This window comes from Hipposideros armiger, unplaced genomic scaffold (genome assembly GCF_001890085.2).
Source record: "Hipposideros armiger isolate ML-2016 unplaced genomic scaffold, ASM189008v1 scaffold_14, whole genome shotgun sequence".
NCBI classification, from domain to species: Eukaryota; Metazoa; Chordata; class Mammalia; order Chiroptera; family Hipposideridae; genus Hipposideros; species Hipposideros armiger.
In genome coordinates, this window is record NW_017731364.1 from 1,354,942 (window position 1) to 1,377,143 (window position 22,202).

At 36.9% G+C, this 22,202-nt stretch overlaps 2 protein-coding genes across 2 annotated transcripts in view; one reads left to right on the forward strand and one right to left on the reverse strand.

Annotated features, from left to right (window-relative positions):
• MCCC1 (methylcrotonyl-CoA carboxylase subunit 1) overlaps window positions 1–22,202 on the reverse strand; it is a 52,267-nt gene that overhangs the window by 21,175 nt on the left and 8,890 nt on the right. The window contains exons 5-9 of the mRNA XM_019668226.1: window positions 18,357–18,478; window positions 17,777–17,924; window positions 17,567–17,688; window positions 11,334–11,445; window positions 9,572–9,653 (exon numbers count right to left, since the gene is read on the reverse strand). Coding sequence (XP_019523771.1) covers window positions 9,572–9,653; window positions 11,334–11,445; window positions 17,567–17,688; window positions 17,777–17,924; window positions 18,357–18,478 — 586 coding nt within the window. The remainder of the gene's footprint in view (window positions 1–9,571; window positions 9,654–11,333; window positions 11,446–17,566; window positions 17,689–17,776; window positions 17,925–18,356; window positions 18,479–22,202) is intronic.
• Window positions 3,276–4,142, forward strand: CCNB1IP1 (cyclin B1 interacting protein 1). The gene is given in 1 exon segment (XM_019667753.1): window positions 3,276–4,142. A coding segment is annotated over 1 exon segment (867 nt).

The following is a 22,202-nucleotide window of genomic DNA, read 5'->3' on the forward strand; positions in this document are numbered from 1 at the left end:
AAAGCTAGGTATGTCATGAATGTATAAAATGTATGTAGATGCTAGTCTATTTTACTATAGTAATATATACACAAATTTATTATAAATAGTTAAAATTTATCAAAACTTACACAGAGTTATAGACTGTACATGGTGCCATTCACAGTCAAGAGAAATGTAAACAAATCTAAAGATGGAGATTTAAATTATAACTGCATAAGATTAACTGTAGTACACACAGTCCTACTGTAATAATTTCGCAGCCACCTCCCACTGCTAATGCGGTGAGCGCGTGTTGCAAGTATCCACTTAAAATATCATGTGATGCTAATCTTCTCCTCATGAGTAGTTTGTCTCTCCAGCAAATTGCATATTGCAGTAAAAAGTGATCTCTCATAGCTCTCACATATTTTTCATCATGTTTAGTGCAATACTGTAAACCTTGAATAACACCATGGATGCATACAAAGTACCACTAGTGATGCTGAAAGCGCTCCCAAGAAGCAGAGAAAAGTCAAGACATTATGAGAAAAAGTTGAATTGCTTGATATGTACTGTAAAGTGAGGTCTGCAGCTGTGGTTGCTCATCATTTCAAGACAAATGGATCCAGGGTAAGGAGTATTGTAAGAAAAAATAAAAGGAAATTTGTAAAGTTGTTGCTGTGGCTACACCAGCAGGTGCAAAAGCCTTGCACTTTTTGCACAATACCTTTTTTATCTCATACCGATAATGCAGCTTTTATATAGGTGCAGCATGGCTATAAGAAAGGCATAGTTACAGACTCTAATATGATTCGAGAAAAAGCAGTCGTCATATGACAACTTAAAGCAAAAAGACGGCAAAGGCTCTGAAGCTGGAGAATTTAATGTCAGCAAAGGATGGTTTGATAATTTTACAAAGTGGTTTGGGGTAAAAAAAAAAAGTCAAGATAACAGGAGAAGTAGCTTCTGCCGACCAAGAGGCAGCAGACGAGTTCCCAGACACCATTAAGAAAATCAGTGAGGAGAAAGGATATCTGCCCGAACAGGTTTTTAATGCAATACTGTAATCCTTAAATAATACCACGGGACGAAAGTGCCTTATTCTGGAAAAAAATACCACAGAGGACATTTATTACTAAAAAAAACAAACGAAGTGAGTACCAGGATTTAGGCAGGAAGGGACAGGCTAACTACTGTTTGTGCAAATACAGTCGGGTTTATAATCAGGACTGCCCTTACAATAACGCTGCCAACTCGAGCCTTGAAGGCGAAAGATAAACAAGAAGGCCTGAACTACAAGAACCTTTCTGCTAGACTGGTTCCATCGATTATTTGTCCCTGGTGGCAGGGACTGCCTTTTATAGTTCTTTTGCTATTTGACAATGTCCCTGGCCACCCAGAACCCCATGAATTCAACACCAGAGGCATCAAAGTGGTCTACCTGCCCCCCAAACACAATGTCTCCAATTCAGCCTATAGATCAGGGGGTCTAAGGACCTTTAAAGCTCATTACCCACAGCATTCTATGGAAAGGACTGTCAATGCTGTGGAAGAGAACCCCATCGAGAGAATATCACGTAAGTCTGGAAGGATGACACCATTGAAGATGCCATTGTTGTTCTAGAAAAAGCCATGAAAGCCATCAAGCCCAAATAATAAATTCCTGCAGGAGAAAACAGTGCTCAGATATTGTGCATGACTTCACAGGATGTACAGGAGAGCCAATCAAGAAATCATAAGATTGTGGATATGGCAAAAAAAAGTAAGGGGGTGAATGGTTTCAAGATATGGGTCTTGGAGGAATTCAAGAGCTAAGGGATACCACACCAGAGGAATTAACAGAAGATGACCTGATAGAGACGAGTGCTTCTGAACCGGTGCCAGATGATGAGAAAGAAGATGAAGAAGCAGTGCCAGGAAACCGACTGACATTAAACAGTCTGGCAGAAGGGTTCCACTTATTCAAGACTGCTTTAGATTTCTTTTACAACATGGACCCTCCCATGATACGGGCACTGAAATTAAAGCAAATGGTGAAGAAGGATTGGTGCCACATATAAACATTTTTAGACAAATTAAAAAGCAAAAGTCAGGTGGAAATTCTGATGCATTTCCATAAAGTTATCCGAGTGAGCCTGCTCTCCTGTCTCCCCTTCCACCTCCTCTGTCTCTTCCTCCTCAGCCTACTCATCGTGAAGATGAGGATGAAGACCTTTACGATGATCCACCTCCACTTAATCAATAGTGAATAATCTTCATGCCGTACAGTTAATGAACTTATCTGTTGTGTATGTTTTGGTGTCTTTGCTTGAAAACCTAATAAATATACAGCAAGAACTGAAAGAGATATTTTGGTGTCATCATCATCGCCTAAGGGTTCATCATGTAGAACACTGCGTATAAGCCTTGCATTAAAGTGGATAGCCTTACATAGGCATAAAGTAAATGATATTTCATATAAAATCAACAAATAATGTGCTCTCTCTCCCATTGGTGGTGGGCTGGTTGAAGATGGAATCCACTGAGGAAAGAAGGCTTGGGTCTTCGGCATCTTGTGTGCCAGCCCAGAAGTGGCACTGGGAAAGACTTTATAACATCTGCTGCAGACCCCCTAAAAATCAAGTGGGCTTGGATTTGGACATTCTCAGTAGGAATGATTAAAGGCTGATGGGACCATAAAGAGATAATGCTAAGTAGTTGATAGATTCTGTAGTTCAGTTTCATTCCCAGAGAGGCGCTGGATTCATCTGATACCAGCGTTTTATATCCTACATATCAGTGAAGTCATATAATTTTCCAAAAAGGAGCCAAAAACATACAATGGAAAAAGAAAGCCTCTTCAGTAAATGGTGCTGGGAGAATTGGAAAGCTATATAATACATGCAAAAGAAGGAAACTAGACTGCTGTCTGTCACCATGTACCACAATCAATTCCAACTGAATCAAAGACCTAAACATAAGACCTGAAACAATAAACTGCATAGAAGAAAACATAGAAATGAAATTTCAGGAGACTGAAACTAGATCTGAGTTTCTTTCTACAAACTTCTTTCCCAACCTTGGAACTCTTGGCTGCTGTAAGTCCTGGATATACAATAGGTGATGACAACATTTTTCTTTTATGTACGAAGGTAGATGATTCTTCAAATTGAACATGGAAGCTGACTTTTCTCACCAGAAATAGTTTATAGAATCAATTTGCAATAAGGAGCACCCTAGAAACATGCCAGTGAAGGGTTTGTCTATGCCATGAGAACAGGACACATGCCATGAAGCAGGCTCCTTTTCAGCATCTGGAGACCTCACTATCTATTATGTCTTTGTGTGAAGACATGGAGCTTTGTAATTATTGCAAGTGTCACATCAAACTCTCTGGTTATGCATGGGTCACTGCCCACTCGCACATTTTCTATGATCAGCATGGCAGTGGTGAGTTTAGTTGTTCACCAGCTATCTTCCCTGCCTGCAACAGTACCCTTTCTGGCAAGCTAGACATTGTCCAAACAGAACTCAGTCCATCAGAGGAATACAAAGCCATGGTAATGGCAGGACTTTGACCAGAGACTGTATTGGACATTAGCTCCCGAGCACTAGCCTTCTGGACATACTGTGTACATCAAGAGCATCTCTATCAAGAATACAAATTCAGTAAGGCTGAGGGCCATCTGAAGCAGATGGAGAAGATGTATATTCAACAAGTACAGAGCAAGGATGTAGAACTGACCTCTATGAAAGGGGAGGTCACTTCCATGAAAAAAGTGCTAAAAGAATACAAGAAAAAGTTCAGCAACATCTCTGAGAAACTTATGGAGCGAAATCATCAGTATCAAAAGCTTCAAGGCCTCTATGATAGCCTTAGGCTACGAAACACCACTACTGCTAACCAAGAAGGTACCCTTGAGCCATCCATGATGTCACAATCTGGTATTTTTGGCTTCCCATTAGGGAACAACTCCAAGTTTCCTTTGGACAGTACGCCAGTTCGAAATCGAGGTGGTGGAGATGGAGGTTTTCGGTTCAGACCATTTTTTGTGGGTTCTCCCATAGCACCTGAACCCAGCAATAGCTTTTTGAGTTTTGCCTCCCCAAGTCATGAATTGGAGCAACAGCAAGTCTCTAGCAGGACCTTTAAAGTAAAAGAATTTAGCTCACTTTACAGAATGTTTTTCTGTTTACTTTGAGTGATGTCATTAGCGAATAATCTTTATTCTGGATAGGAGTCACCAGCTTCCCTGTGCTGTTGGTGACTCCCTCCCTGTGCTATTAAGTCTTTGAAGTTGTCTTCACATTTTCAATTTTTAAAAAACTCAGTGACAGTGAGGAGTGGCTTTAGACTCTGGTTTCTTTTTCTATTTCCATTATTTTAAGCATGAACATTTTATTCAACTCAACTTCATTGTGAACTGTTGAGTTTTCACCACTACTAAAAAGGTTACAATATGATTGGGAGTTTTGTAGATCACCTGTTGTTTCTGTCTGGGCTATTTGACTGAGCAATGTGTTTTTGCTTATGTATAAAAGCACCTGTGTTATATGTCTACATGTCACTTTGGGTTTTGGTATTTATGTGTGTGTGTATATATATATATATATATATATATATATATATATATATATATATTCCTTTATGTTGATATTTTGCTGTATTTGTTGGTATATTTATGTGAAGATTTTGGTCTCAGGAAATGACAGATGTGTCTAGTTTGTTATTTGGGTGTGTACATTTATTTCTATATATTTAGGTACTTCCCCTTGTATTAACTTGTTTGGAGTGTTTCTGCTGTCAGTAAATGACAGTACAATTTGATGCACATCTGATCATTCCCTATTTCTATTTAAAAATAATTCACATTGATAAAGTTATTTTATAAAGTTGATTTTTTTGCCATTTATTTTAAAATAAAATTACTCTTTCTTTACAGTTTTGCCAGCTGTTGCCTTGGGTTTATTTATTTAGGAATACACTTCTAATGCAGAAAACTTACAATATGTTATTGATCTTGAGAGATTATACTAATTAAAATACTTTTAAAGATAAAAAACAAAAACAAAAACATAATGTGTTACTTTTCTTACTGTTTTATAACTTTGTTTTCAAAAAATTATATTACCATACAGTACACTTCTCTTACGCATATTGGAGAAACTGTGCATCAGCCTATCATCACAGGTAAGTAGTTTTAAAAAGAGTTAACAAGTTTCCAGTACTGTATTATAAATATGATTGTAATACTGTATGCCATAAAAATTTTATAATGACTGCTTTGTTAGTATATAGGCTAGGCTAGGCTGCTGTGAAGCAATCATAGGCTACCACAAAACAGTCATTTGCCGCTTCTTTGTTATAAATGTATGAATTGTTATACCTGTAAATGAATATGAACTTTTTTCACCATATTTTTTCATTTTTGATGTGTAGTGTTAGTAATACATAAACATCTACAGTGTTTTCTATCATATAAGACCATATTGATGTGGGTGTTGACAGATGATTCATCTTATAAACAGATGATGTAAATTTATTGTAATGATAAATACAATAAAGCACTGTAAACATATTTTCTCTTCCTTATGATTTTAACTTTTTCTAGCTTAATTTATTGTAAAAATACAGTACATAATACATATAATGTACGAAATATGTGTTAATTGACTATTTAAGTTATCTATAGTGTTTTGTATCAAATAAGACCATACTGAAGTAGGTAAAGTAAGGCTTCCAGTCAACAGTAGGCTATTAGTATTTAAGTTTTGGGGGAGTCAAATGTTATACATGGATTTTCAATGGTGTGTGGGGGCGTCAGTTCCCCTAACCCTTGCACTGTTCAAGGATCAACTGTAATTTAAAACCGTTTTTCAAACTCTGAGTCACAATTCATTAATGGATGGTAAAAATTTAGTGAAGGCTTTCAAGTTTGTGGCTCAGCATGTAAGGAACTTAGAAGTTACCATTCTGTCCTCACAACAAGTAAATAGCTGAATAGACTGAAAAATCAACAGCTCTTAGAACAATGAGAGACATGAGGTCACAGGGCAAATCAGGACCCCCAAAACTGGAGCATTAAATAGACAAATACAGAGATTCACAACTTACTGGAGCAGAAATCTACAAGCAAAAATCTCTGCAGGAACAAGAACCGGAGTAGAAAACCTGGACTATAATTAATGAATTGCTGAAGGCTCAGTACGGACAGTAAAAACTCCAGGGGGACCTAGTCATGGGGAGGGTCCTCACACTTTCGTAATTTTTACATCCAGGTGCTCTATCAGGTCCTCATAGCTAATCTCCTTGAGCTTCCAGCAATAGGAGGGGAAAAGGAACCATTTGAAGTATTCCAGAGCTCTGTTCTTAACAAGATCTGCCTTTAAGAAAAACTATTTTACAAGCGTCTAAACGACTGGCGTTTTATCAAAGCCTAACTAACATAACTGGGGGAAGGGAAATATACAACTCTAGAAGCCTCCAGATGCCTCATCCCACCTTAGCAAATAAATCAAAAACAAAAACAAACTGAGAAGCACTGATGAAGTTCATAGTTCAGGGCACAAGCTCACTAAAGACTCAGATCTAATCATAGAACTTCACAACCCTTCCCTTCCCCCATACCTTACCACTATATTACTAAAGACGTATTTACCACACTTCCTTTTACCTAGTATATCATGTCTGGCTATCAGAAAAATTACAAGGCATACTAATAGGCAAACAGCACAGTTTAAAGAGATTGAACAAACATCAGAACCAGATTCATAGGGCAGGAATGTTGGAATTATCAGATCAGGAACTTAAAAAAACTTTGATTAATATGCTAAGGGCTTTAATGGAAATGGCAGATAACATACAAGAACAGACAGATAATGAAAGTAGAGAGATGAAAATCCTAAGAATTTTTTTAAACTACAGATCAAAAACACTATAACAGAAAAGAATGTAATTGATGGGCTCATCAGAAGACAGGACATAGCTTGGGAAGAATCTTTGAGCTTGAAAATATGACAATAGAAATTTCCAAAACTAAAAGCAAAGAGGAAAAAAAGACTGAGGGGGAAAAAACAAAACAAACAAACAAACAAACAAACAAACAAAACCAGACCAGAATATCCAAGAACTGTGGGACAACTAGAAAAGGTATAACATATGTGTAATGGGAATATCAGACGGAGAAGAAAGAAACAAGCAATGTTTAAAGCAACAATGACTGAGAATTTCCCCAAATTAATGTGTGACACCAAAGCACAGATCCAGGAAGTTCAAAGAACACTAAGCAGGATAAACGCCAGAAAAACTATGCCTAACCATGTCATTTTCAAAGTACAGGAAAAAAAAAAATAAACAAAAAACTCCTGAAAGAAGCCAAAGGGTAAAAAAACCCCAAAACCTTACCTATAAAGGGGAAAACACAAGAATTACTTCTGACTTCTCAGAAACTGCAAACAAGAACACTGGAGTGAAATATTTAAAATATTGTGAGGGGGGAAAAAAATCAGCAATCTAAAATTCTGTACCCTGCGAAGTTATCCTTTAAAAGTGAAGTTGATGGCCCGGCCGAGTGGTGCGTTGGTTAAAAGTTGGCTTGGGACGCCAGCTCTGAGCAGCAGGACCCCGGTTCGGATCCCACATTTGGGCCAGTGATGCTGCGCCCTCTACAGCTAAAATGGTGAACAACAGCTCAACCTGGAGCTGGGCTGCTGTGGGTCGCCAGCGACGATGTAGGCTGCAGTGGGACTGCAGTGGGCTGCCATGAGCTACCCATGAGTGGCTGACAGCCAAGCGTGAGCAGCCGGCAGCAGGAGTGAGCTGCTGTGAGCACCGCCATCCAATGGCCGGTGACCGATCTGCTTCACCTAGAAAGAGCACAATGATAATGCCAACATGGGCCTAAATGTTGTGACTACACTGAAGAACAAAAGGACAGCAACTTGTCTGCTCCCCTTCCCTGATTCCCCAATAAAATCTAAAAAAAAAGACTTACTATAAAGCTACAGTAATTAAAATAATGAAGTCCTGGTGAAAGAATAGACAAATATATCAATGGAACAGAACAGAGAGCCCAGAAATAGACCCACATAAATACAGTCAACTGATCTTTGACAAAGGAGGAATGGTAATACAATGGTGAAAAGATAGTCTTTTCAACAAATGATGCTGAAAATGGACATCAACACGTAAAAAAAAAAAAAAAAATGAATCCAGATACAGACCTTACACCTTTCACAAATATTAACTCAAAATGGATCATTAACTTAAATGTAAAACCCCAAACTACAAAACTCCTAGGAGATAACATAGGAGAAAACCTAGATGACCTTGGATATGGTGTTGCTTTTTCAGGTACAACAAAAAAAGCACAATCCATAGAAGAAATAATTGATAAACAGATGGCAAGTAAGCATATGGGAAGATGCTCCACATCATATGTCATCAGGTAAATGCAAATTAAAGCAACAAGAAACAAAATTTAGAACGCTGAATACTAAATGCTGGTGAGGATGTGGAGCAACAGGAATTCTCATACATTGCTGCTGAAAATGCATATAGTACATACACTTTGGAAGACAGTTTGACAGTTTCTTCCATAATTAATCATAATTTTACCATACTATCCAGCAATCCTGCTCCTTGGCATTTACCCAAACGAACTGAAACTTATATCCATGCAAAAATCCTACACGTGGTCATTATAACAGCTTTATTTATAATTGCCAAAATTTGGAAGCAACTAAGACGTCCTTCAGTGGGTGAGAGGATAAATAAACTGTGGTGTTACAGCCAGACAGTGGAATGTTATTCACCACTGAAAGGAAATGAGCTATCAAGCCATGAAGAGACATGAAAGAAACTTAAATTCATATTAGTAAAGGATAGAAGGCGATCTTAAAAGGCTACATGTTGTTAAAATTCCAAATATATAACCTTCTGGAAAGGCAAAACCATGAAGGCAATAAAAATCAGTGTTTGTCAGGGGTTGGACAGACGGATGAAGAGTAGAGCACACAGGATTTTTATGGCAATGAAACTATTCTGGATGAGACTACAATGGTAGATACATGTCATTATACATTTGTCCAAACTCAGAATGTACGATATCAAGAATGAACCCTAATGTGAACTATGTTCTGTGAGCGATAATGATGAGTCAGTATAGGTTTGTTGATTGTAACAAACGTATTACTCTGATGTGAAATGTTGATAGTGTGGGAGGCTGTGTGTGTTTGGGGATAGGGGGTATATGGGATAATCTCTGTACTTTCTGATCATTTTTGATGTGAACCTAAAACTGCTATAAAAAATAAAGTTTATTAATTTTTTAAAGATGCAAAAAAATCATTTAGTGATTTTAATTTAAAATAGAATAGAAAATATCAAATAGCATTTTACATAATTAGGATAAGTACTATTTAGTAAAATATTTTTTTCAAACATATATGAATATAAATACAAACACTTATGCATATATAAGGGGTCTCAATATGAAATGCATTTCTTTCCTGTAGATCTGAGACCAAAAAAGATTGAAAGCCACCGACTTAAAAGATATGTTTCTTTTGCCTCTGAAACATAAATAAATTCTTGTTTTTCCTTCTCTATTAGAAACAAATCTTAACATACCTGCTCCGACATAATTTACAGCTTTAGCAGCTCTGACTGCAGCTTCTCCAAGCTTTTTTCTTACTTCAGGTTTAATACCAGGCTATGAAAAAACATTTAAAATAAATTTCCTTTGGTACCTTGCCCGACTAAACATTTCCATTAAGATCCAATATTACATTTCTTTGTACCAAATATTGCAAAGAAGAGATAATAAGGATAAAAAGCTAATGTTATACATTTAATCAAGAAATGCTGTCCTAGGGGCCGGCCGAATGGCACGCTGGCTAAGAGTTGGCTTGGGACGCCAGCTCTGAGCAGCAGGGCCCGGGTTCATATCCCACATGAGGGCCAGTGATGCTGCGCCCTCTACAGCTAAGATGGTGAACAATAGCTCAACCTGGAGCTGGGCTGCCATGAGTCCCTGGCAACGGCATAGGCTGTAGCCCCTGCTGCAGTGGGCTGCTGTGAGCTACAGTGAGTGGCTGGCAGCCAGTGTGAGCGGCCGACAGTTGCCGTGAGCCACTGTGAGCAGCCGTCCAATGGCCGGTGAGCGACTGCCTCACCTGGGAAAAGCGCAATGATAATACCAACATGGGTCAGTGAAACGATGTCCTCCACAACTAGACTGAAGAGCAAAATGACAGCAAATTGTCTGTTCCCCTCCCACAATTCCCCAATAAAATCTTAAAAAAAAAAAAAAAAAAAAAAGCTGTCCTATACTACAGTTTCACTGTCATAATACCAAAGTTTAATGGTTCTGCTAGTAATTTCTATGAATTGCAGATACTACTCAGCATAGTGACATATCTTTGTCCCTTGTATCTACATAACAACTTTTACAACTATATGTCCACTTAAAATTACATATGTCAATATAAAAGCTTTGAACGATCCCTATTTTAAGATAATAAAGCAAACCCAACAATCATGATGGTGAACCTTGAGATTCCAAGTTAATAAGAAAGGTTCATAAAAAGAAATGCATGTCAATAAATAGGCAAAGCTTTTAACATTTTAAAAACCACTCTACAGATATATATATTTAAGCAGCCCCTGTTTAAAAATAAGGCTCTACTGAAATTATTCTTGATATTTACTTTAAATGGTATAATATACTCAGAAATTAAATTGGAATATGAGAATAACAAACTGATTAACCAGAAATTGCAGATCCCTGACCTGATAGAAATACATATTGATAAAAACATGTATGAAAAAAAACCAAAACCCATGTATGGTGGCCCTCCCTTATCTATGGGGGATATATTCCAAGACCCCTGAAACCATGGACTGTACCACACCCTACGTGTTTTTTACGATACATACATACCTTTTCACTTAAAAGAAACACTTTACAGCTTCTCTTTTGCATATCCGAATTGCCAGCATCACTACTCTAGCACTCTGGAGCCATTATTAAGTAAATAAAATAAGGGTTGCTTGAACACAAGTAATGTGATAGTCGATCTGATAACCAAGAAAACTACTAAGTGACTAAGCACTTACTAAGCAGGTGCTTGAATCAGAGCAGATTTTCCTAGAAACTACCCAGATGGAACTGGGTCCCTCTGGGTCCTCTGCATGGAAGCCCCAGAACATCAACCCCTCCTCCTCATCCCCAGCACTGTGGTGGGGCCTCATCCTTACATTACCACTGGGACGGGGTTGTCCAGCAGGACTTGGGGAGACCCACTAGCTTCACAGTTTTCTGGTGTGAAAAACAGAGTGACTAGGGTTTCCATTACAGAGAAGCTTCCAAGTTTCTTCACCAGGTCCTTACCCCGGGAGCTTCCTCAATGATCTTCTGGTGTCTCCTCTGTACACTGCAGTCTCGTTCAAACAAGTACACAGCATTGCCATGGTGATCGCTGAACACCTGGACTTCCACGTGCCTAATTAAAAGCAAACACACGTGTTAATATACTTTGTTCAAGATGACAAATATCACATGCATTGAGCAAACTGTTGGACAAGATGACCAGGGTTCCAATATTTTTATTTTAAGTATGATGGGATATTTTGACTTCAAAATGGAGGATATGAATTTAAAAACAGAATTATAGTTAATCTTGTAAACACCTAAACCTTATGAAATGCCTGGGAAATAAGAAAAGACAGAAAACCCAGAAGACTACATTTATGACCTCAGAGTAGGGGCAAGTTAAAAAAGTACAAACTACTAAGGGAAAGAATGATAAATCTGACTATATCAAAGTTATAGTCTCATTTCATATATCCTTAAAAAGTCAATGAAAATATTTTTATGATCAGGAGATTTTTAAAAATCAGCTCTTTATATACTATGGTAGATTGAAAATTTAAATGGCTCATCATAAAATTTTAGGAAATAAATTAATATGGATCATTAAAGACTGTACTAACATTAAATCACAAAAAAGCACACTAATGTTGAGTATAAAACAGCAAAATTATGAGAAATCACATTAAGAGTAAATGCACATAACACTTATGAAAACAAGATAACACAGACCATCTGGTGAACATAAAGCATTCTTCTCAGTAGGCTTATTTTGATATGTTCACACTGCAGTTCACCTCACATATTACCACCAGCATATGAAATGAGTAATCAGCAAATGTTTTTCCTGTTGATATTTTGAAATAAAAATTGTCAAACATAGAGAAAACATTAAAAACCCAGGAAGTCTTGTAAATGTACTGTTCAGCACAACGGCTCATAGGTGTTCCTATTTGTTCACCTCATGAAGCACTTTATCAAACCACGTGGGAGAATTTATTTTCTTGATGTATCATTTCTACTGAATGTTCCATTTTAAAATTTTCCCACCTGCCCAACACATTAGGAACTGATTTCTTCCTTTTGGATTTAACTTCTTGACCTTTCCTCCCCTTTTTATTTATCCTTAAGCTATTATCACCAAATACATTCTTGCTATTATTATTTTGAACCAACTGGTAACTGTAAGATCAAATAAGAATAAGAAAAACAAGAGCTTTTTTTTACCTTCATTTATTCCTTCTCTGATGTTCTTCGTTTCTTTAGTAGATCTGAGTTTCTGATCTGTATCATTTTCCTTCTCTTTGAAGAACTTCTGTTATCATTTCTTGCAAGGCAAGTCTACTGGTGAGAAATTCCCTCAATTTTTGTTTGTCTGAGAGCATCTTTATTTCTCCATCATGTCTGAAGGATAATTTCATTGCATACTGAATGCTAGGTTTGTGTTTTTTTTCTTTCAACACTTTACAAGAGGTCAAATAACTAAGTTTGCGAACTTGTTGCAAGGATGTTGCTAACCTTCTTTGATATCAGAGGGATTATTCATTATGAATTTGTATTAATTGGATAAACAGTTAACCAAGTTTACTATTTGGAAGTGCTGAAAAGGTTGCATGAAAAAGTGAGATGACCTGAATTCTTCGCCAACAATTCATGGCTCTTGCATCACGACAATGCACACATGGCACTGTCTGTGAGGGAGATTTTAGCCAGTAGACAAATAACTGTATTGGAATACCCTCCCTACTCACCTGATCTGGCTCCCAGTGACTTCTTTCTTCATCCAAAGATAAAGGAAATATTGAAAGGAAGACATTTTGATGAAATTCAGGACGTTAAGGATAATATGATGACAGCTCTGATGGCAACTCCAGAAAAAGAGTTCCAAAATTGCTTTGAAGGGTGGACTAGTTGCTGGCGTCGGTGCATAATTTATCAAGAGGAGTACTTCGAAGGTGGACATAGTGATATTCAGCAATGAGGTATGTACCAATTTTTCTAGGATGAGTTCGCAAACTTGTCAGACCTTGTATTTCACTCTATTTGATTCTTGATTGCATGGTTTTTGGTGAGAAGTCTTATGTAATACATATCTTTGTTCCTCTGTAGGTAAGATGTGTCCCCCCCCCCCACCCCCGGCTTTCTTCAAGATTTCCGATTTGTCTTTGTTTTCTAGAAGTTTGAATATAATTTTTAGGTTTCTTTGATATTTATCCTGTTTGATGTCCTCTGAACTTCCTGGTTCTGTAGTCTGATGTCTGTCATTAATTTTAGAAAAATTTTGGCCATTATTACTTGAAATCGTTCTCCCACTCCTTTCTTTCTTCTCCTTACAGTATTCAAATAACCACGTTACACCTTTTAAAATTGTCCCACAGTTCTTGGAAAGTTCACTTATGTTGTGTTTGTTTTCATTCTTATTTCTCTTTGTATTTATTTGGGAAGTTTCCATTGACATAAGTTCAAGGTCACTAGTTCTTTTCTAAGCCTGTCCAGTTTACGATGAGCTCATCAAGTGCATTCTTCATTTCTGTTACAATGTGTTTGATTTCTAGCATTTTCTTTTGATTTTTTTATTAGCATTTCCATCTCTCTGCTTCCACTACCCATCTGTTCTTGCATGTTGTCAACTTGCTCCATTATAGCCCTTAACATTTTAACAAGTTCCTTTAAATTCCATGTGATAATCCAAAAATTGGTGTCACGTCTCAGTCTGGTTCTGATGCCTGCCCTGTCTCCTCAGACTGTGCTTTCTCTTGCCTTTTAGTATGTCTTGTAATTCTTTTCTTAAAAGCCAGCCATGATGTATCCTATAGTAGGAACTGAGGTAAATGGGCCTTTAGAGTGCCATTTTCTATTGAACTGGCTTGGAGGTATGTTGTGTTTAATGTTTGCAGTAGCTGTAGGTGCCAGAGGCGCCATTTCATCTACTGTCCTTGTTTTCCTTTGTTTTCTCCTATTGTGTTTGGGTTTCCCTAAGAACTGCTTCCTAAACAGCATCCATGCCTTGCAGCTCGTCCAGTTTTAACCCACCGTTATTACACATGAGCCCTGGTGACATGACAGGGTATAAAGGAGGGAAAGCACTCCATAATCTAATGATTAGGTCTTAGCATTCTAGCAGGCCTGTGACACAGAGCCTCAGAAGTTTTTCTTACTTCTCCCCCTTTGGTGAAATAGGAAGGTTAGAGGTTAGATTCGGCTCACTGCCCTTCCCCCAGGACAGAAGAGTTTCTGGCTAAGTTTCCCTTGGAGTGCTGGCCTTTGTAATTGAGAATCGACTGCTCTGGGCCTATTTCAACATGGTTACTTTTCTCTTCCCATGGTCCAAAATGTGAGGCAAGTTTTCTCAGATTTTCACTGTGAGGGCCAAATGAGGCTCCTGGCAATAAAACTTATGAAAATTTGGGAGAGGGGGTCCCCTAACACTGGGCTCCATGCAGTTTGGCACTATCAAGCTAGTCCACACTCAGCCTCCAGTAAAGTGTCAAAATTCCCATGTAAGTGGTTCCTACCAGTTTATGGCTCCAGCAGCTCCTGCTTCTGGTAAGCTGATCTCAGCTAGTTCGCTGTATTCACACCTGCCCAGATTTTGGGGCAGTGGTCTGCCCTCTGACCTCATTTCTCTGATAGGTCTAAAAGTCACTGACTTTCACTCTGTTCAGCTTTTTACTTGCTTTGCTTATGTAACGCCTTCCAAACTTTTTACATGTTGGAGCTGAACAGTTCGTTGTTCAAATTCCAATTGTAAAATTCTACCACTTCTACTGACTCTCCCTTATCTTTTAGCTGCTCCAGGGAAGGAGACACTACAGCAGGACTCCAGGTTCTGACAGGAACGTGTGGGAGGTGCACCAGGAGCAGAGCATAGTTTTTATTCTGAGTTCTCAAAAGTTGAAAACACTTTTCCTGTGGCTACTTACAAAGAAAGGTCATTGAGGATGTGTGGTCTGTTTTGATTTCTGTACTCATCAACTTGCTCATGTTATTTTCCTTTCGCTGACTGGCCTTTTCTGTATCTTTATCTAACTTAGAGGTTCTGGAGTGTCTGAGAACCAGGAGGTGCAGCAAGTCCCAGCCCCTTCAACAGCCACTGCTGAGGTCTGGCTGGACAGGTAGGTACAGCTGGAGTCTATCAGGAATGCCTTGAAATTTTGTAAGCGGTCTAAAGTTTTTATTTCCGGTATTTACTCGTATATTTTTAATTCATCTAGAATATATATTGAATATGAAGTGAGGAAAGAATATGGTTTCTTTTATTACCCTCCAAATATTACCGTACACTTTGAACACTATTTTCTATTCCAGCCTCTCAGATAAACTCAATAGTTCTGATAAGGTTTTTTTAATGTTTGTGACGTGTCTGTGTGTGTGTGTGTGTGTGTGTGTGTGTGTGTGTGTGTGTGTGTGTATTTTTTCAGTTACAATTGACATTCAATATTATTTTATATTAGTTTCAGGTGTACAGCATAGTGGTTAGACATTTATATAATTAATGCAGTGATTCCCCATTAGTCTAGTACCCACCTGGCACTATACTAATTGTTGAAATATTCTTGACTATATTTTCTATGCTGTACATTACATCCCTGTGACTATTTTGTAACTACCAATTTGTATTTCTTTCTTTTTTTTTTAATTTTTATATTGGGGAACAGCCATGGTCAATGGTATAGATGACTCTTTTTTTTATTAGATTACATTTATTGTGACAATTATTATTTTTTTAAATTTTTTATTTTTTTAATTAATAGTTTGGTTTTTACTTAAAGGAACAATGTAGCTTCAGGGCGGATGTGTGTGTGGGGGGGATGGTGTATTTAGGGAAGAAACGGAAATCAGCATTCTCTCCAACATACTCAGAACTACTGAGCAATCTGACGCCCGGGAGAAAGAAAAGAAGTGATACATGTTTTGACTTGCAATGATTTAAGGCCTTTTTAAAGGAAATCGTCCAAAGAGAGTGTGAATGCTCTAATCTGTTTTGGGAGAAGAAAGTGGGTCTTATAATTGAGAAAGGGGATGACCGGTTGAAATTTCTTTTTAGGCCATTTGGAAATGGATGAAGCATCATTTCCTGGGTTGATGCGTCCTCCCTAGATGACTCTTTTAAGGAGGGCACAACTCACAGCGGCCCATGTGGGGATTGAACCAGCAACCTTGGTGCTATCACCACCACGGTCTAACCAACTGAGCTAACTGGTCACCCCCCAGTTTGTATTTCTTAATCCCTTCACAGTTCTGATCAGATTTGTAAAACATATTGATATCTACTTTTCTCAGTTATCAAAACCTTGATAATTTTCTGGCATTCTATTAATTCAACAGGTAATTATTTAGGAGGACATAACATAACACATACAGTATGATTATCATGATATTAAAATATTATTACTAGAAAACACAGCATAGAAATATATAGAAATGCTAATACTTTAGAAGAGTGAGACTGAGTGACTTTGTTTTCCAACTCCTGTATTTTCCAAAAGTTTGTAATGTATTCATATTACTTCTATATTTCAAAAAATACTTATGCCTATCATGAAGAAAGTAGCATTCTAGGTAATATATAGGGGAAAATTCAAAAGAAATATACTAGCAGGTCCTTAATTCCCAGGAGCTTCCCAGATATTGTGGGAATAAATTATAATGTGAGGTAATATATGCCTAACATTTTACAAGGAAAGAATTTACAACTCAAAAAAAAAAGTAAGTGTAATATAAGCATGAGCTGTTAGTAGTATTTGTTAACAACATAATTAGAATTCAATTTGGGTAACTATTTCCATTTTCTGAGCATTTCAACTGATGGAGTTCGACAAAATATAGCTTAATTTCTTACAAGAATTTTTTTATTTTGAAAAGACCCTAAATTCCATCAATAAACAATTGCTTGAATAAATTAATAGCATTATTACCATGGAACCATTAAGCAGAATAAAATAGAATGAGGTAGATCCATATTTATTGACATGGAATGATGTCTATGATAAAATATTAGCATACAATATTACCTAAGATTCTATTCGCTGTTCTGCATGTATTTTGCATTCTGTGTGTATATGTATAAACATTTCTATTCACATAGAAAATGCCTGGAAGAATGAACACCATACTATAGAAGTGGTTACATCAGGGGGTGAGATTGGGAACTTATGTACTTATATCCTATTAGAACTTCATATTTTCTATAATGTGCATGCATTTCTTATGTAATTTAAAAAATCTGAGTCAGAAAAAAAAGCTGAACGCACCTTGGCGTGTCCACAAACTTCTCAATCAGCATAGCATCATCATTGAAAGACTTCTTAGCTTCCCTCCGTGCTGATTCTAACTGCTCTTGAAATTCTTTTTCGAATCTGGCGATCCTCATACCCTAAGATGGAAAGATAGTTATGACTACAACATAAATAAAACAAAGAAGACTAGCCTGAAATGGAAAATACGAGCACACACAATCTTACTTTTCCTCCTCCACCACGGACAGCTTTAATCATGACAGGATAACCGATTCTCCCAGCATGCTCTTTCAGGCATCGGTCTGACTGGTCCTCGCCATGATAACCTTCCACAACAGGTACCCCAGCAGCAGCCATTATGGATTTAGATGTGCTTTAGAATAAAAACAACAACAACAAAAAACCCCAATATTCCCCAATTCTATGTTGAAATATTTCATACAAGAGAAACAAATACGAGTAAAGCTCAGTCTATAAAACACAATGGAACTTTTTAAAGAAAACATCCTATAAAGAAAGGACTATAGCCTGAGACAATAATATTAATACAAATATTAAAATAGCTGTTAATTCTCCTCAACCCAGTTTTTTATGTGGTAGCTCATCCTACTTTTTATCCCACCAGAAAGAATTAACATATTGATTAGAAATACCAATTAGGTAAGTATTTTCTGTAATTTACTTGAGTGGCAGATAACTTATGCCTACAACAACAAAAGTATATAACTAACATGTCTATTATAGGTAAAACAAACTATTTCAATTGACCCTCCTATGGTTGTACTTAAAAGATAAGAACTCATACCTCTTTATACCCATGTCTCTAATTGCAGATGAAGGAGGACCTACAAAAATAATTCCTTCTTGCTTACACAGTTCGGCAAATTCCATATTTTCTGAAAGAAAACCATATCCTGGATGGATAGCCTGGAAGTGAGCAATAAAAGGATAAATTTACTAGCCCTCCACTGGCACACTGATAAATTTACTAGCCTTCCTCTGGGAGATCTCTTCCTGTGCCAGTGATAGGTACGCTATGGTTTCTATCAAAATCTGTTTCCAAACAAATGTATAAAACATTATACTGAAGTTCTGAAGCCTTACCTAAACCAAAATAATCTGCATTTCTTTTTATTGTGGTAATATATACACATAGCATAAACTACCATTTTCACCACTTTTAAGTGTACAATTCAGTGGCATGAAGTACATTCACAATGTTGTGCAACCATTACCACCAACCATCTCCAGGACATTTTCATTATCCCAAACAGAAACTCTACCCATTCGACATTAATTCCCCATTCCCTGGTAACTTTCTGTCTTATAAAGTTTACTTTCTGTCTCTAGGAGCCTGATGTAAGTGGAGTTGTATAATACTTGGACTTTTGTGTCAGGCTTATATCAATTAGCATAAGGTTTTCGAAGTTCATCCACATAGTAGGATGTATCATAATTTCATTCCTTTTTAAGGCTGAATAATACTCCACTGTATTCCACATTTTGTTTACCATTCAGCTGTTGATGGATATGTGGATTGTTTCTACCTTTTGGCTATTATGAGTAATGCTGCTATGAACATTCGTGTGCTTGTACCCGAGTCCCTGCTTTAAATTCTCTTGGGTATATATCTAAAAGTAGAACTGCTGGATCATATAGTACAGAAGAATCTGTATTTTAATTTAAAATAATAATGCTATTAGGGTAGAATGTCAAAGAATATTTGTACGTAGGAGTAAAGGTAAGGGGGATTTGTTGCCTCTGCCTTCATATAAAGCTGGCCTAGAATTGAAACCAGGGAGTGTACCCAAAAGGTGAAAAGAGCACACTAGCACAATACTTTTATGTTCAGGTCACTAGGTGACCATGTCACCTTTCTCAAAAAAAACAAACAAACAAACAAAAAAACTAAGAGGCAAACAAAAAAACTAAGAGGCAAACAAAAAGTCATATATTAATGTCTATACGAGTATATACTTTAGGGAAAGAGGACTCTCTCAGACCTTTGCCTAGTTACTTGCAACTTACTCAGAGTTTCAACAATTTATCTGGCTTTCTAGCTCACAGAAGAGGAAAATCAGAGACTGAAAGACAGCACGATTTCTAAACGCAAACATACTGACAGGAAAAAGGGAAGAAACAGGAAAGCAAACAGCAGCTTAGACAATTTAGTGAGGGATGAAGCAACTCTCTCTCCAACTTCAGTAGCCTTCAGGGCACTTTTGTTCTTTGAAAATAATAATTATGTATGTATTAGAGTTATAACCAAGTAAATGTGACAAGAAAAAGAGCTCAGACAACCCTTTTTCAAAAATGTTACATTCAAAGAACATTTGAAAATTAAAGGGGTAAGCTTCCAATGTCTGGGAAACTCACATGAAAAGAAAAACCCACATCTTAAGACAGTAAACAACAAAATGCTAAATACTGAATAAAATGCTGGAAAGTCACATTTTGACATTAGTTTGGAGTTTTTTTGTATTTTTTTAAATCAATGTTCAATTTTAGACATTTTCTATGAAATGGTCCAACATTATTTATGCTTGGCAAAGTGCAAAAGGTCTACACTGAGTCCTCTGGTTTTTTAACAGCTTTTTTGTTTTTGAGGTATGACTTACAATACATAACATTTACTTATTTATAGTTTACTGAATTTAGTCAATTTATACAACTGTGCAGCTATTACTATAATTCAGTTTTAGAACACTTCCATCACTTCAAAAGTTCCTGTGAACATTCTAGACAGTCTTGCAATCCTGTGATCCACCAGGATGAACTGGCAGCTAAATATATGCCTGATGGCTAGGGAATTAGCCCACTGGTGGTAGTAGTAGTATTGTTGGTTTTTCCTTTTTAATCCATTCAACCGCTCAGAAATGCTGTGGTTTGGATGTATTAAATTGTTCTTCCTGAGAGAAATTAAACTTCTTGATGCCATTCCCAGTACGTGTGGTTGAACTTTATATTTGCAAGTAGTTAGCTGCTTTTCTTTAGTTATAATTGGAGAGTATTTATCTAGTTCATCAGAGTTCTATCAAATTAAGTATCTGTTCAAAAGAAGGGAGGCTAGCAGCAAACACTTTGAAAGTGAAATTAAGGAAATAATTACATTAATAATAGCATCAATAAAAGTCAAACACTTAGTAATAAAGTTAGCAAAAGTATTTCAAGACCAATGTATTGAAAACTATAAAACATTGTTGAGTGAAATTAAAGAAGTCCTAAATAAATGAACAGATATATCATTGGAAGAGTCAATATTGTTAAGATGGCAATTCTTTCCAAATTGATCTATAGATTTAATGTACTCTTTATCACAACCCCAACAGGCTTTCTTGTAGAAATTGACAAGCTGGTCCTAAAATAGCCAAATGGCTTACTATACGGTTAAAACAATTTTGAAAGGCTAACAAATTTGTAAGGTTTAGACTCTCAGATTTCAAATCTCATTATAAAGCTACAGTGTGGTATAAGAAGGATAAACACATAGGTCAGTGGAACAGAATAGAAAGGTTTACATATATGGTCAATTAATTTTTGAATAAAGGTGTTAAAGTAATTCAGTGGGTAAAGGGTAGTCTTTTCAACAAATGGTGCTATAACAATTGGATATCTATATGCAAAAAGATGAATCTAAAGTCTAGTTCCTACACCCTTACTTACAACTTTCATAAAAAATAAAAATTAAAAAAAAATTGCCTTGAAATGTATCATAGACCTAAATGGAAAACATAAAACTTCTAGGAGAAAACACAGGAGAAAATCTTGGAGAGGGTTAGGCAAAGATTTATTAGCTATAATACCATAAGCAAGATCCATAAAATAAAAAATTGATAAGATAGACTTCACTAAAATTTAAAACTTTTGCTCTTCAAAAGATAACATTTAGAACATAAAAAGATCAGCCATGGACTGGGAGAAAATATGTGCAAAACATATATTTGATAAAGGATTTGTATCCAGAATATATAAGGAACACTTCACAACTCAATAATAAGAAGACAAACAACACAACTAAAAAAAATGGGCAAAAGATTTCAATAGACATGTCACCAAAGATACACAAATGGCCAACAAGCTCATTAAAAGATACAGTATCATTAGCCATTAGGGAAATGGACATTAAAACCATAGTTAGATACCACTTAACTCATTAGAACGCTATAAATGAGACAGATGATAACAAGTGTCAGCTCCAAACCCAACCTGCCACTATGCTTTGTGATGGGGCTCTGCAAATTACCTTTCTTGCCAGCTGGCATCCTGTTAGGTTCTGCCAGCAGGGGTCATGGTACATAAACTGGAAGCAGGGGAAGCCTTCCTGTCTTCCACCCTGGGCAGCAGCAGTTCCAGTCCTCAGCTTCTTTTGGAGCTCCCAGAACCACCTCATTACATTATGCCCCTGCCGCCAGGTAGGGCCCCTTCACAGACATCTGAGCAACAGTTGCCCGAGGTGCATCCTCCAACCTCTTCCCTAGCCTAAGGGGCGGTTGTTGATTTCTGTAGATTTTATCACTGGGTAATTTCAACATACTCCTTTTTTCTCTTTTGGCCCTTAAACACTGGTGGAACTAATTCCTACATGAAATTCCCTCTTGATGAAATTTCTAATGAATTTCAGTTTTACTGACTGGATTCTGAAAGACGCAGC